At 50.6% G+C, this 15,427-nt stretch overlaps 1 protein-coding gene across 1 annotated transcript; it reads right to left on the bottom strand.

The window, feature by feature from the left end:
- Nucleotides 1–101: 101 nt before the first annotated feature.
- LOC105310349 (sodium-dependent lysophosphatidylcholine symporter 1) lies at nt 102–9,639 on the bottom strand (the record flags this gene model as incomplete). Its single annotated transcript, XM_023526701.1, has 12 exons — nt 9,368–9,639; nt 7,839–7,970; nt 6,222–6,346; nt 3,327–3,450; nt 3,122–3,200; nt 2,607–2,764; nt 2,053–2,143; nt 1,810–1,931; nt 1,526–1,609; nt 873–956; nt 667–779; nt 102–245 (listed from the first exon to the last, which is right to left on the bottom strand). Coding segments are annotated over exons 1-12 (1,352 nt in total), but the record flags the coding sequence as incomplete, so codon positions are not given.
- Between the last annotated feature and the right edge of the window lie 5,788 nt (nt 9,640–15,427).

Genomic DNA, 15,427 nt, shown 5'->3' with positions numbered 1-15,427 from the left:
ACCCAGCAAAGCTGTGAGACCCAATGGGAAAAGGAGTGGTGAGAATGGGATACCTGGGGCCTGTACCTGCCCAGCACTGCCCCCCACCCCACCCCACTCACTCAAGACTGAGAGTAGAAATGCCCAGTGAGACTCCAGAGGCAAACTTGGTGAAAAAAACATAGAAGGAGAAGAAGATGGGCTCGGTTCCATGGGAGTGAGGCTGCTTCAAGAGGAAGTCGTCAATGACGTCGGGCAGCATGGACCTGTACAGAGTGGTGGCAACCATGAGAACCCACCTACCAAACAACCCCAGGTCCCTGATAGCTCATCTGGCACCCTTGTGTCAACGAGAAGAGGTGGCCTTCTGGGAGTCTGTAGCCCCATGGTAAACATCTCAGTGAGGAGATGGCAAATTCATATGAATAAGAAAGGAAGGCTCCTTCCTCCATGATGAAGTAGCCCCACTTTAGGTGCACAGCTGGGCGAGCAGAGTGCAGAAGGGATTTAAGCCCTCATTTCCCACCCCGATTAGATATCCTTACAATTTACAGCCTGTACAACCGTATAGGAAGACCTGCCCCACCTGCCAACAACAGAATGGCCTGCAAGAGAATTCTCCCCAAGGAGCTTCAGAAGTGGGGGGTGGGGGGCTGAGGAACACACCCGGTGTGCCTATATACCTACCAGGGTAGTAAGAAGGCGGCTGCTACACTGATGCCAGCTGCCACGGCTACTACGTATGTGACAATCAGGTTGCTCTCCTTGAGGGCCACCAAGATGAGAAACGGCACTGCTGACTAGAGGAGGGGTGCAGGAAGATGAGACAGCTGGGAGACTTCCTCCAGCAACCCCCAGCCCAGCCCAGGTGCTACACCTTCAGCTCCACTCACTGAGATCCCGATGTATACAGCCGTTTTCTTGCCAAACCGAGTTAGGAACCACTGCCAAAGAGGAATGGTGAATGTGGCTGAGAGCTGTGGATGGACAAAGTGGGTGAGGAGGATGGGTTAGAGCCATTGAACCCCTCCTGCCCTTTCCAAGACCCCAAAGGTCTCCCAGCCCTGCCTGAGAGCAGCCAGAAGATACAATCTGGTCAGTGGGAAATTGATGGGCACCTTTGATGGCTCCTAAGGGGGGCGGAGAGAGGGTCCCAATCTCATCTGCCTTTCCTGAGCACAATTGAGCCAAAGTTCTAAAGTTCCTGGCCTCCGCCCCTTCACTCTTGCTATGCTCTCCACTTGAACATCTAACCTCAAACTCTTTCCCTTTTTCCTCCCAGTGTTACTGAAATATAATTGACATGTAACATTATATTAGTTTAAGGGTACAACATAATGACTTGATATATGTACCCAAACTCTTTCCACAGTCCTACCTAAGCAATTGTAGGTCAGACCTAACTAAATATTCTGAGAAACCTCCCTCATGCCTTCATAACCTTGAGTCAGTCTGGGAAACATCCTTTGACTTTCCAAAAAACCATCCCGCATCCTATGCTACTTCAGCCCAGGCTTCCCTCCCACCCTTGGGGCTCCCCACGCACCATGATGGCCAGGAGCAGATTCTGGAATTCGTTGCGGAAGCCCAAGGTGTAGGTACAAAATAAAGCAAAGTTCCCTTCCACCAGCTGGGGGAGGGGATGGGAAAGGGAAAGGAAACACAAAGAAAGATGTGATGTTGGGGCTGAGCCTCCCTAAGACATTCTCTGTGCTCCAGGGACCTCAGATTACCCACCCCCCAGCTCCACCTGTCACATCCCAAGTCCTCAGCTCACTCCCTCCCAGTGCACGGCACCCCCAGGCTGAGCACATCAGGCCCCCCACTCACCATGAATGCCAGGGAGGTGAAGAGGAAGCCAGCGATAAGCTTGATATATGGGCCGTGGCTCATGACCAGCCGGAGGCCCCGAAAGAAGGACATTGGCTCAGCCTGCTGAGTCTCATAGGGTTCTGGGGGCCAGAGGAGACAGTGAAGAAAGAGCAGAGACCCCTCCCAAAGCCCGAGGTCTAGGCAGAGGGACAAAGCCATCCTGTGTTGGGACTGCACCCCCACCCCCAAGGGGCTTCTTACCTCTCTGCTCTCGCACACCCAGGACCAGGATGACAGCACAGATGACATAGATGGAGGCAATGACCCCTGCTGCCAGCAGGTATGCATTTTGCTATAAAAGGGGGATTATAGGCAACAGACATTCAATCTGATCTCATCTCAACTCCCAGCAGTTCCATTCAATGACTTTGAACTAGTCCCTTCTACTCTGGGGCCTCACTGTCTCCATCTGTGAAATGGCAGAATCGTCCTGGGCCTACTACTGTTTCCCAAGGCTGGGCAAAGTCCAGTGGAACAAAATGTCAAGAAGCTGGGCTGTGGAATCTGAAAGCCCACAGATCAGATCTCCCCAAATCTAGTTTCTGCAACTCACTAGCTCTATCATCCTAGGTAAATTATTTAGCCTCTCTACGCTTCAGTTTTCCTTATCTTCAGAGCGGGCATAACATTAACAGTTTGTATATCAAATGCCCAACAACTAACAAACACTAGCTATTATTACTATTTTGAGGAAGACTGCAAACCACGCCATCATTCCTCATCTCCCCAAACCCTTGCCCTTCCAGAGGCCTCACCGTTCCTCTGAGTGAAGTGGAGCTGTGTGTGCGATTGGCACCTTCCGAGGCCACTTCTGAACCATTGGGGACCTGGAGACAAGGCGTATCCGCTTGGCCTACAATTTGCCCCTGGATTGCTGTTCCCAGCACTGTGCCCAATACCTCCACAGTCATCCCTGAGCAGTGAAAAGAAGGTCCTTTGGAGGGGACCCACGGCTTGTGGTCCCCCAGGGAGGAAGGTCAGGTGGATAGAAGGCCAGTTCTAGCCCCAGGTGATGGGAGCAACTCCAAGTAGGGTGGGTACAGGGTGGTGGGACAGATGGCACCTTGGCCTAAACTCATGGCCTTGCTCTGTATGACCTCTGGCTAGTTTTACACTTCTCTGGTCTCACTAGAACAATAAGGGGATGGAGTTATTTTTAAGATGGTTTCACACCCACTCCCAGCAAGGGAAGAAATGTGGCAGAAGGGTCAGGGAGTGGAGGACCCAGGGTTCCTGGTGGGTGGGATCAGCAGGCTGGGGAGAAACTTACGATAGGCAGTGGCTGAATCCCGCTCACTCTGCTCTGTGCTGATGAACATGGTGAGAGCTGAGTAGGGAACGTGGAAACACTGGTATGGAAGAGAGGCCCTCGGCCAGTCAGATGATGGACAAACAGATGTGGCTTTGGGCACCAACCCTAAAGGCCCCAGGGACTGCCCCCACCCCTGCCCTGACACCCAGGTGCCCACACTCACTGTGACCAGTGTCTCAAAGAGGCAATAGAAAAGCAGGTACCACAGGGCCTGGCCCTGTGGGAAGTCAGGGACGAACCAGATGAGGAAGTAGGCAATGATGGCCAGGGGTGTGGAGAAGACAATCCTGAGGAAGCAGAGGATATATGTTATATATATTATCCAGACTTAAAAAGGAATGAAATTCTGACACATGCTACAATACAGATGAACCTTGAAGACATCATGCTAAGTAAAATCAGCCAGACACAAAAGGACAAATGCTGTATGATTCTACTTACACGAGGTATCTAGAGTAGTTAAATTCATAGAGACAGAATGTAGGATAGAGGTTTCCAGGAGCTGGAGGGAAGGAGGAATGGAAGTCATTGTTTAATGAGTATAAAGTTTCAGTTTGGAAAGATGTAGAGATAGATGGTGGTAATAGTCACACAACAATGTAAATGTACTTAATACCATTGAATTGTACATTTAAAAATGGTTAAAATGGTAAATTTTGTTATGTGTATTTTACCACAATAAAAATCATATGAACATTTATAAGGTGATTAATTGCTGTGGGTTAAAGAAATTTAAAGCAGGCTGAATGGGGATTAGGAGTATGGGGGTATAATTCACAACCAAGTAGACAGGGTAGCCTTCATTGAGAAGGTGACATCTGTGACATCTGACTTGAATGAGAGAGAGTTGGCCTTTCAGACACCTGAGGCAAGAGTGTGCTGGCCAAGGGGAACAGTTAGTGCAAACATCCTCAGGCAGGAGATGTACCTAGCAGGTATAAAGAATAGGAAGGAGGCCATGGGGCTGGAGTGGAGCGAGCATGGGAGATGAAATTAGGAGATGAGGTTGGAGAAGAAATGGGATACCAGGTTGGGTAGAGCCTTATAGTCCAGCGTAAAGACTCTGGTTCTATTTCCTAGGGTAGAAGTAGTTTCCAGACTTAAATACGTTGATAATGTAGAACAGTGCTTGGAACACAGTTAAGTGTTTGCTATGGTTATCACACCAGGAGAGCTCAGGGGTAGAGTACAGGCCCACAGTTAGGGGGTTTCTGAGAGCACTAGACTGGGAATCTGACCTCAGATTCAGCCCTGCTGTATCTCGGCCTCCCTGTGTGACCCTGCTGACACACTGCCTCTCACCAGGTGACCTTGGGAACTCCAGGGAAAGTGTCAAAGTCATCCTGGTCCGAAGGAGGGATTTAAATGTTGGCTGAGGGCAGATCTGGTCTAAAGCCTGGGAGAAGAGTAAGCCATAAGGCTCATGAACCCAGAAAGGCCCAGCCTCTTCCTACACCGACAGAAAGGGTGCTGGGTCCCAGGCCTGAGGAGGGGCCCCGGCGCTAACTGTGGTATAAATGGGATGAAGTCACATATACTACAAGGCAGCCCATTAGCCCACAAGTGGTCCAGTGTGCCCTCAAACAAAAGGGTGGTGGTACCACTCAAGAGGTATCACCAGGCGTTAGCACCCAGACAGGTGAGGACACGTACTAAATCAGAACCAGTCTGAAGGGCCTCAGTAACTTTACCAAGCCTGCTGCCACACCTGCCCAGGGAGAGGCCACAGGTAAAGTCTCTCCTGATTTCCCTCCCAGCCCTCCAGGGAGGGAAAGTTTCCACGTGTCTACTCAGAGAACAAGGGCGTCAGCCTTCCTCAAACACTCCATCCTCTTCTCCTAGGCAGCTGAGCAGCTGATGAGGAACCAAATGTGACTTACTGAGAGAAACATGCTGTTGCAGCATCAGGCTGGCCAGAGGGGCTCTCTCCCATTGGCTGGGCCTCATGAGGAGATGTGGCAGCAGAGCCCCGCCTCCCGCCAGCTGCCAGGGAGGCGGGTACAGGGCCCAGCTTCACTGGTGGCTCCAGCCCCCTGGGAGTCCCAAGCAGCCTGCCCAGGTAAGGCAGGCTGTCCTGTCTTTTGGCCCTGAAGCCTGGATCAAAGGCTCCAACCTGGGCCTTAGCCAGGGGCTGGGAGGATTGTGTTGGGAGCGGGGCCTCGTGGGAAAGGAAGCTAGGAGTGGGGGTGTGGAGGCTGTTGGAAGAGCTTTGAAGGCCGGAGACCAGGTATGGGCACCCCTGGGGCAGGAAGGCGCCCACTTGAGCCTGGATGGGCTGGAGATGAAAGGAGTATGTCCACACCACCACCACCAAGCAGGATGTCCTGGAGGGAACTAAAGCTCCGGCCTGTCAGCCTGTCCTGTGTGTCTCCCTTTGCTGTCTGATCTGTAGCACCGCCTCCCCCAACCTTGAGATAGCCTGAGACTGTGTAGGCTTTGTACCGAGGGTCATAACCCAGAGGTTATGGGTCTGCTGTCTCATTCTTGGAGCCACTAGGAGCCACTCTGAAGGCCTGCCAAATTATATACTACTTAACATATGCCAGGCACTGTTTACTTTATGTATAAAAAAGATGTAATCCTCACCATAGCCCTATGAGATAGGCATATTATTATCCCCCTTTCACAGATGAAGAAACTTGATGCTCAGAGATGTTAAGTGACCTGTCCAAGGTTGCACAGCTGTTAGTGGTGAAGCTGGTATTCAAACTGAAGCATGCTGGCTCTAGAGTATAACCTCTCGGCCACTACACAGTACTGCCTCTGCTATTATGGGAAGTGACTGAGTGAGAGAAGTTAGATTTCCCGCTTCATTGAAGGGAATGCACCTTGGCCAGGGAAAGCTGCTCAATCTAACAATTTGGCCTGTCTAGGAACGAACTGGCAGGGCATCCCAGTGCTGTTCCTGGGGCAGCTGAGGCCTCAGCTGGGATTTCAACACTCAGGTTTTTGCGTCAGTCATCCCTCAGCATGTGACAAATCAAATGGAAAAACTGAAAGGTAGTAGACAAACAATAAGCCCTGACTTCTCCCATCTAGAAGAGCATCTTCTACTCACCAGGGCATGAGGCGGCCCAGCCGGGTCCAGGAGGATTTGCTAATGCAGAAGCCCACCAGGGGGTCTGTGAAGGCATCCCAAGCTCGGCCCACGAATAGGATGATGGAGGCAGAGAATGGGTCTACCTGGAATGGGGAAAAGGCACCTCAGCTCTCACTGGGAGGCAAAAGCATGCACTGCCTCCCCATCTCAGCAAGGTCTCCGGCAGCCTGTGTTCCTTCCAAGCCTTAAGTATCTTCACTTGCCTTGTTAATATAATAATGACAATAACAGTTCTCTGATAGCAGAAGCATTGTGTGCCTCCATAGAAACTTTCTCAGATCTGTCCCCTTATATCCTCCCCTTCACTGTCCTTGAAAACATTCCTCTCAATTGGAATAAATGGAGTCATTTCTTTGCCTCCCTTTCACAGCCCCGAGCCCCCAACCACCTGATACCAGAATTAGCATTTGCTGAGTGACCACAGTGGACCTCAGTTTCCCCATCTGTATAATGGGATTTATGATTCCTCTCTTAACAGTACTGGAGTTATGATCCTATTTTATAGGGTCAAACTCTATCTTGGACGTAAAAAAAGAAATCTATAGATGCTTTTAAAAAGCGGCCTGTCACTACCCACTCAAGCTATTCCCTCTCCCCAAACCTTCTAGGCCTGAATAGACAGCTTCCCTGGATTCTTTCTTATCCATTAAGACCCTACCATTGCTATTGCTCAGGAAGCTGGGAAACTGGTGGCCACTCCCATGTAGCAGTCTCCCTAACCTGACTTTTCCAACTCTAATGCTCACTACCACACAGTTTTACACTTTAGCTGCAGGTTCCTTTATTTGCACCCCACTCAGGGCCCAAAACATGAAAGTTGCTTAAAAACCAGCTGCCAAATGATGCCATGTGTCCTTTCCAAGGCTCAGTGTTCCCCACCTATAAATGGATATAACTAAGGTGCCCCGCTTGCAAAGCATCTCTGTCGATGATATGTAGAAAAGATGGCCAGTGTGCGAGCCCTGAGGGCTGTGGCTGTTCAGCCTCCTACTCTCTCATTCAGACAAGGTGAATTCTCAGGATGCCAGGCTGCCGGCCAAAGCTTCTGAAAGCACAGAGGAGCCCTGCTTCACTCTAAATACCCCGCCTAGTCCAAAACTGTGTATGCTGGGGCACCATAACTCAGCCCAGCACTTGAGGGCCCCCCTGACATGCCTCTGCTTCTCAGGTAAAAATGAGATGCATCTCATCCACATGCCTGGCAACATCCACCAACCCCGGAACTGAGCCAGCTGATTGCTGTCCAGCTGGGGACATGGTGTGCCAGTCTCTTCTAAGAACAGCATCACCAGCAGGCTCCATTTTCCCTCACACCACTGCCTACCCCTCCAGATTCTGTTGCTCTTGCCAGGCAAGAAGGAGTTGCCTGACCTTGCCGGCTAAGATTCCTGGAGTGAATAGACTCTCCTTTTGGATACTTTCCAAAGTCATCTTTTTTCTCATCCACTGTGACTCTGAGAGACAGAAAAGTAGGGATTTCTAGTCCCATTTTACAGATGAGGAAAATGAATAAACCTACCTAGTCTTTGCTAACTGAGGATGCTGCAGGAGCCCCAGCAGGCTCAGTCCACTCACCTGAGCCACATCCAACAGGTAGATCTGCAGGAAGAACCCTAGGGCACAGCCCGTCACCTGGTATGGGGCCCCCCCAACTGCATAGCAAAGCTTGTTGCAAATGGACAACTGTTGTTTCTTCTTTGGTTCCTTCTGGAAAGAAGAGAAAAAGATGAAAAGAGACCCAAGATTCTGGCCTCCACTCTAGAAGTTTCCAGAGGCAGGACCATCTCTCCAGCCAACTCTGCCAGGAGGAACAAGTCTACCTTGCCCTGTTCCCACCCAGAGAGACAGAACTTCACAAGAAAGGTATTATTCTCTGTTCTTAGGAACCTGGGAAAAAGGAATCCATACTGAGAAAGTTGCCCCTAAGCTACCCCACCCCACCCCCAGATTCTTATCAGCCCACCATCCCTAAGAAACTCCTCCCAAGGCCTCAGCCATGCTCCTTTCCAAGCTGGATGGGGAGCATGTCCCAGCAACAGACCTGTCCCCACCTGGCACCAACTGTCACAACTTGAAAATCCTCTTGCTGCCAAGAGCTGCCTAAGCCCAGTCCCAGGTCCTGCACTGGTTCAGAGGCCAGGACCCACCTGCCTACTGAGTGAGGGCTGGAGAGCTGTAGGGGCCAGGTCCAGCTGGCTGCAGGCACAGCTGTTCCTTCTGTCTGTCCTAGAGCGTCCCTGGCCCCTGTAGGCAGCCAGAGCTTTAGGCAAACCCAGGAGCTGTCCTACTCTCTCTCAGCTCCTAGGGGACCTTGGAGAGGGGAGGAAAGGCCTCTAGGTGCAGGGCTGGGCTCTCTCTGGGTGGGGCACTAGGGAGATTGAGGTTGCCCAGGAAAAGCAGAGATTACTCATACTTGGTAGCAGCTTAATTGCTCACCCGGGCTCCTTCCGAGGATCGGTTAATTAGATTAAAAGGAAAAGGCAGTCACCTCCCAGGCAGAAATCTATTTCCTAAGATCCCTTCCTGGGGCCACCTGATTTCATTTGGTCCTTCATTATGTCCAGAGAGCAGGGGATGGCGCCGAAGGTGAAGACGCACGAGCCCCAACTCTCACACTCACACAAACGCCTGAGGAATGCGGCTTCTTTAAGAGCAGAGCCCTTGTTCTTATGAATGAACTTGAACAGCCCTCACACAGAGTTGAGGTTCAAGGGTAGGCATGTGGGTTTGGGACGTAAGGGATGAGAGATGGGGAACCAAGGGCCGTTTCCTAAATTTCTGGGGTCTCTCTGGCTTCTAAGCCGCTCGTCACAGAAGAACGAAAACCATCCAGGCTGAGCTGGGCACCACGTGGAGTTATTAGCCAGGCGGTTCCGCTCAGGAGAGATGCCGGCGGGGCGGGAAAGGCGGGGAAAGGGGGGCGCCGGCGTCTACAAACTTTCTACATCACCCCCGGCCCCCAGGGCACCTCTGGGCTCTCTCCTGCTCCTGGGCCCGCCTGTCCTCGGGTAGCCTAAGGTGTCCTAGAACCACGCTTATCCATCGACACCCCCATCAGCCTGCCCCCCGCCCCTTGCCTTCCACGCGGGATGCCGGGCTCTCACCATCATCACCTGGGCCGGATGTTCACCAGCTTTAAGGACGCCTGTGGGCAGCAGCCCCGCCGCGGAGCCGCTCTCGGCGCCCTCTCCTTTGGCCATGACCCGCGGGCCACGCCTCCTGGAACCGGGACGCCGGGATGCTCCTCTGCTCTGCCGGCTTCCACTCCGCTCGGGCTCCGGTTGTAGCCGGCACCGCCACTGCCGCCACAGTCACCTCGTACTGTAGTAAACCCCACAGGCTGGCGGGTGAGGTGCACACTCTCTTGCACGCCCTCTTACTCCTCTTAAAGGTTGGGCCCCGCCCTTTCGGATCCAGCCAATCCCGGAGCCCTGCTGCCTCGCCTCAGCCAATCAGCTCGCCCTCAGTGCTTCCAGCCTGTTCAACGCGCCCTGAGGCTCTTTGCTTTTTGAGCCACGTTCTCAGAACCCGGAACCCGCATCCGGCCGCTTTAGCTCCACGCAACCTGGGAGAAGGCTGGGAGACCCACCTGACACGAGGAAACTGAAGCCCGAGGCTGAAAGTGACCTTCCCGTGGGCTCCCAGAGTGAGTATTCCCTGGGTCCAGCTTACACCCCATGACTTCTGACTCCCAAGCCTAAGAAAAGTAGGGGCTCAGAAGCCCACTTCCCGCTTTAAAATCTAGAGTCAGACCGAGTCTCCGTCTCTTCCAAACCTGGAGAATGTAGCGCTGGCATTTCCTTACCGATTTCCCTCTTTGATCCCCCAAGACCGACCATTTCCTCTTCCTGCCATTGGCATCTTTGAGGCCCTCAGCGATGGGGGAGAAAGATTGCTGCCCCTGCCAGCAGGAAGCTCCCAAGTTGTGGAAAGCAGACAGGACCACAGGCGCTAGCACACCATGATGATAACAGCAGACTTTTATGGAGAGCTTCCTCCATGCGCAACATTCAGCCCTCACAACCATCAAATGAAGGTGGTACTATTATTATCCCCATTTTACAACTGAGAAATGGGAGGCTCACAGATGTGGCAGAGCCAGGCCTGGAAGATTTTGTTCCATCCCAAAGCCTTCCCTCTTAACAGCCCTGCTCTGTCTCTCTCAGCAAAAATTACCAGAAGACTGATTGGGTCTCCCCAACAAGAAGCCCTGGGAGATAACAAAGCTAAAATGGCACTCTGCAATTAAAGAAAAGTTTGAAAAAGAGAGTGTTGAGTAATCTGATCCTTGAAAGAAGATGGGAGGACATTAGTCTAGAATAGAGACCCGACATAGATGCCAAAAAACAATCTTTTCTATTACCTCTCAGTCCCTTATACCAACATCATCTCAGGGAGACAGGAGGCTGATGGAGACCAGTTAGCTCTAATTAGTAAAGGGGCTGCTGGGAGGATTCCCAAAGGCCTCTTGCCCCTGTTCCTGTGCTTGCTCAGCTATATGCTCCTTTTTACTTTTCTTAAAATCTCTAGGAAGGGATAAGCAGTCTGGCTGCTTTAGACCCATGAGGCTAATAGGGCTAGTAAGGTTACCCTCTGCCCATTGTAGATTGGAGCCTCAGCAAAGCCTTTTGGGCTCCAGGCCTGGTGGTATGGGGGTCAGTGTGTAGGAAGGAGAGTGACCACAACAAGCTTCCTCTTATTCCCTAGCAGATCCAATCCTGGTACACATCTCGGCCACTGCTGAGCGGATGAGAACCAAAGTGAGGCAGTCGAATATCGTGAAAAGGGCAAATATTGGCTCCCACGACTCCACCTGAGCTCTGTGACACTGTTTTGCCTTGTCCGCTCTCTGGTCTTGAGTCAGCCGAAGTGGACTCTAGTACCCCTTTCAGCCCTAAAATCTTCACTCCTATAGCATCCATATCACAATTGATTTAGATCCCTCACCAGACCATGAATTCTGAGAACCACATCTTTTTCACTGCTGTTGGTTGTATCCCCACTGACAAGCTTGGGAAATGACTTAGTAGAAAGTTACAGTAGGAACTTAATAAATATGTGTTCAATGATGCATGGTCAGTTTTCCTCAGGTACAAGCACAAGAGGGGCCCATTCGGAAAAGCCCCAGGCTTCTCCATTTACTAGCTGTGTGGTTGATCCTGTGCAACTCAGTTAACTTCCCTATGTATAAAATAGGGATTTTAATAGTGACAACCTGATAGGGGTTTGGGGGGGGGGGCTAGGGGTGGGGGAGAGTATGAAAGAAGAAAATGCACAGGAAGTGCTTAGCACAAGTGCCTGGGATCTGAGGCTGGTCTGGTCCCTCTCCTGGCCCGATTCCAGTCTGTCAGTGTAGCAATGCAAGATTCCAGATATGGCCTGACCAAGCCAGCACAATAGGCCTATTATTTCTCTCAGTCTGGACTCGACACATTGTTAATGCAGACTAAGGCTGCTGGGCTTTGGAGCCTTTCTCTCCCATGATTAGTTCCCATCAGGTTGTGGTCAACTAAATCATTCAGATCCTTTTCACTGGAGCTGGGGTCAAGTCAGGTCTCTCCCCCTGCCTCTGCTTTGTATAATGTTTTGGAGCTCACAGAAGGACAATGTCATCTTGCTTATTCCAGCCTGTTGAAATTGTTTTGAATGCCAGTTCTATTGCCAACTGTTTTCTCTCCCTCTCTGTTTAGATCCAGGCTGCTCCTTGGGACTTCGACTCCACTATGCATACTGTTGGACAGAGCCCCGTACCATACCACTATAGACATTCGTTCACCATTAACCAAATCCGGGCACCGCTAATCCAACAGCTCCCAATCATTCAGCACCCACTGTATGCTGGAGAAGCACTGTGCTAAGTGTTTTATATATAGCATCTCATTTACTCCCCCACAACACCACTGGGAAGGGTAGTTTTTGTTACCCCCATTTTACAAATGATGAACCTGTGGCTAAGTGAGGGGAAATAGGCACTAGTTTCATAAACCTAGAATCAGGCCTCTTTTTCTGATAATGAGTTTGGTCGTGAACTTGTCACTTAGAGATGCTATTCTTCAGGTGCATACTGTCTTGACCATGTGTCTCCATCGGCCCTCTTGCCACTCTCCTTCCTACCCACTGACCTCCACAGCACCAAGTCTGGAGCCCAGGGGCTTTGCTGAGGCTCTAGTCCACAGTGGGCAGAGGGCAACCTTACTAGCCCTATTAGCCTCATGAGCCTGGAGCAGAGACCTGGGCCCATTCTTCATACCAATTTTTTTCTAAGATAGCAATGAGGACAAGGCTTCTCCCTGAGGAACATGCAAACAGCTCCTCACTCTGTGGTAGGACCACCCTCTCAGTCATCCTTAACCCTTTAAGGTCTAGCCCATCCTCACAGTCTAGGGCAAATGAACTTCAGAGCTCCCTTGTTGCTCTCCACCTGTCTGTGCCCTCCTAGGTGTCATGCCTAGCCTGGTGTGCTTCGTATACCCTAGCACGCTCCCCTGAAGGCCTTTGGGGGAGATCACCAGGTCCCCTGAGCTTCTTGGGAGGTAGAGCAGCAGAATTAAGTGCAAAGATTCCAGGAGACAGATTACCTGGCTTTGCAGCCAGCCTATCGCTACCATTACAGTTTACTCTTGGGCAAGTTAGCAAATCTCTTTGAGCCTCACTTTCCCTGTGTGTCAAATGGGGGTAATAATTGTAACCTATCTCTTAAGGTTTGCATGAGGATTAAGTGGGGTGCTTAGAACAGTGCTTGGCACATAGTAAGCACTTTAAAAAGGTGTATTATTATTATTATCATTATTAATAGTAGTACCCTGGGCAAAACCTCACCAAATAAGGCCACTTAAGTCAGAGTGGAGAATATTTGATGTAAATGAGTAGGGGCTAGCTTTATGTCTGGGGACTTACGGTGGTATTCCTAGCACAGTGGGATGATGCAAAGGCAGGATTACCAGGCGGAGCTGTTGGGGTGGTGGTACTAGGAGATTGTTGCTAAGTGAAGGTGTTGTCAGATGCTGGTGTTGCCAAATAGCTTGCAGTCTGTTATCCAATGACAAGATCTCTTCAGTCCCTAACTGGTAGACCCATCACCCTGACTTCTGGAGGAAAGGAACCCAGCCCATGCCCTAATAATACTTAGCCAACAGCCACTGATAAGTTTACATCCTGGATGATGGTGCTCTAAGGCCTGAGGCCAGGGAATGGCCAGGTTGAAGTGGTAGGGGCTGAGCTGGCCCTAGAGCAAGAGTTTCCTGGAACAGCTGCTGTGTTAGAAATGCCTCAGCCTGTTCCCCTTTGTTTGCCCTGTGGCAGAGGAGGGAAAGCAGGGCAGAAAGTAGGAAGGAGTGACTCTTTAGGATCCCAAAAGAGGCTCTTTGGGGAGGAAGTAGCTGAGGACCCTTGAAGTCACCTGAGGCTGCCAGTTCCTGCCTGGATGTTGGTTGGGCATTTGTGGGGCAGAAGAGGTCTCAAGGCTGATCCAGGATGCCACAAGGCTATAGACCACTCCATGGGGCGGCCCCCTATCCTGGGCTTCAGAACTAGCTGGGTGATGGGTCTGACTTCTAAGCCACAGTTGTTAAGGGGCTGAGGGGCCCGAAGAGTTCCCTGAGATTCCTTGTGTGGATGAAAAAAAAAGGGTTCTGTGGAAAGTAACCTCCCAGGGTGATCTGATCATAAATTCCTAATTGAGAAGGTCATGGAGGGTAGCGATGACCCAGGCACATAACTTTTTAATAAAAGACCTATCCATTGATCTTGTGCATCTAGGTTAATAGACTTTTGAGATGTCAGAAGTAATACCCCTCGAAGGCATAACCATCCTCAAGAAGCACATAATCTTTTTTAACTATCCTGTAATCTAATCCCCACCTTACTTCCTCCCACCTCCATAAAATCTTCCTTATGTCCCTGCCTTAATTTCAAATACATAAAAAAAGTTGCAAAACTTATTTTCTGGAGCATTTGAGATCTTGCTCCCTAGCATATGTCATCAGTTTGGCACAAATAAACTACTATAAAAATTCCCTACAGGTTTAGACATTTCTTACATTAACACTTAGGACACCTGGTTCCCCCTGCCCCCACCAGCCCGTGTCCCTGAATCTTCTCATCCTGGACTCCTGCACTCCAAGTTCAAGGCCCTTCCTACTCCCCAGGAAGACTGACTGCTGAGAAGACCTAAGGATGATGGAGTGAGAGAAGCTCTGGTCAGCCTTGGTTCAGAGAACCACATCATCTCAGGCCATAGCATAGCTCTTAGGGAGCCCCATGGGTTGGACCAACCTACCAGGTAGCCTCAGGAGACACAAGGTCAGGTGAGGTGCACTCTGGGCAGGAGCCACAGCCTGATCTCAGGGGAATGGGTAGGGACTGAAGCCTGGCTGGCAAGGACTCTGCCCTGGCTTTCATCATTCTCATACCACGTTCTTGCTTGGAGGCCCTGCCTTGGTCTGCTGGCCTTGACCCTCTCAGAGGTAGAAGAGTCTTTAAGAGTAAGTGACTTACAGGACTCAGGACAGCGTGGCAGAAGCAGAACCTGCCCTGGGAAGCCCTAGAGTCCCGCCCTCTCCTCTGGGCCTCTGCTTACCCATCTGCTCAAAAAGCATGTTGGATAACCCAGCAACATGTAATGGCCGCTTCCACTTCCACTATGCCATATGGAGACCTCCAGCTTTTGGTAGCTACTCTCAGACTTAATGGTAATCCCGTGATCCTCATGCTGATTAGGAGCAAAAGATAACAGCATTGCTGGGGTGCTTAACAAGTGCGGCCTGGAGTCAGGCTCATAAGGATTTGAAACTAGTTCTTTCTCTAGCTAGCTCTGACTTTGGGCAAGTCACTTAACTTCTGTAAGCCTCATTTATCTGATCTGTAGTAATAGCTCACACTGTTGTCCTGGGGATCTGGTAAGACAATTTGTGTGTACAGAACAAACCTTATAGTTGGCTCCCAACAAATGTTAATTTTCTTTCTTCATTCCTTCTGATTGGCAAGATATCTTTGATTAATGACAATGGAAAAATACATTTATCTTCTAGGTTTAAGAACATAAAACATGAGGGCCTTAAAAATAAAAAAAAAAGGAGGACGTGGTTCCATAGTGTAGCAGTTAGCACGTCTGCTTTACACCCAGGAGATCCTGGGTTGGCGCCCCAGTGGAGCCACGGTCCATG

Source organism: Pteropus vampyrus, unplaced genomic scaffold (genome assembly GCF_000151845.1).
Source record: "Pteropus vampyrus isolate Shadow unplaced genomic scaffold, Pvam_2.0 Scaffold2465, whole genome shotgun sequence".
NCBI classification, from domain to species: Eukaryota; Metazoa; Chordata; class Mammalia; order Chiroptera; family Pteropodidae; genus Pteropus; species Pteropus vampyrus.
The sequence above is the reverse complement of the archived record's forward strand: the minus strand, read 5'-3'. Positions and strand labels throughout refer to the sequence as shown.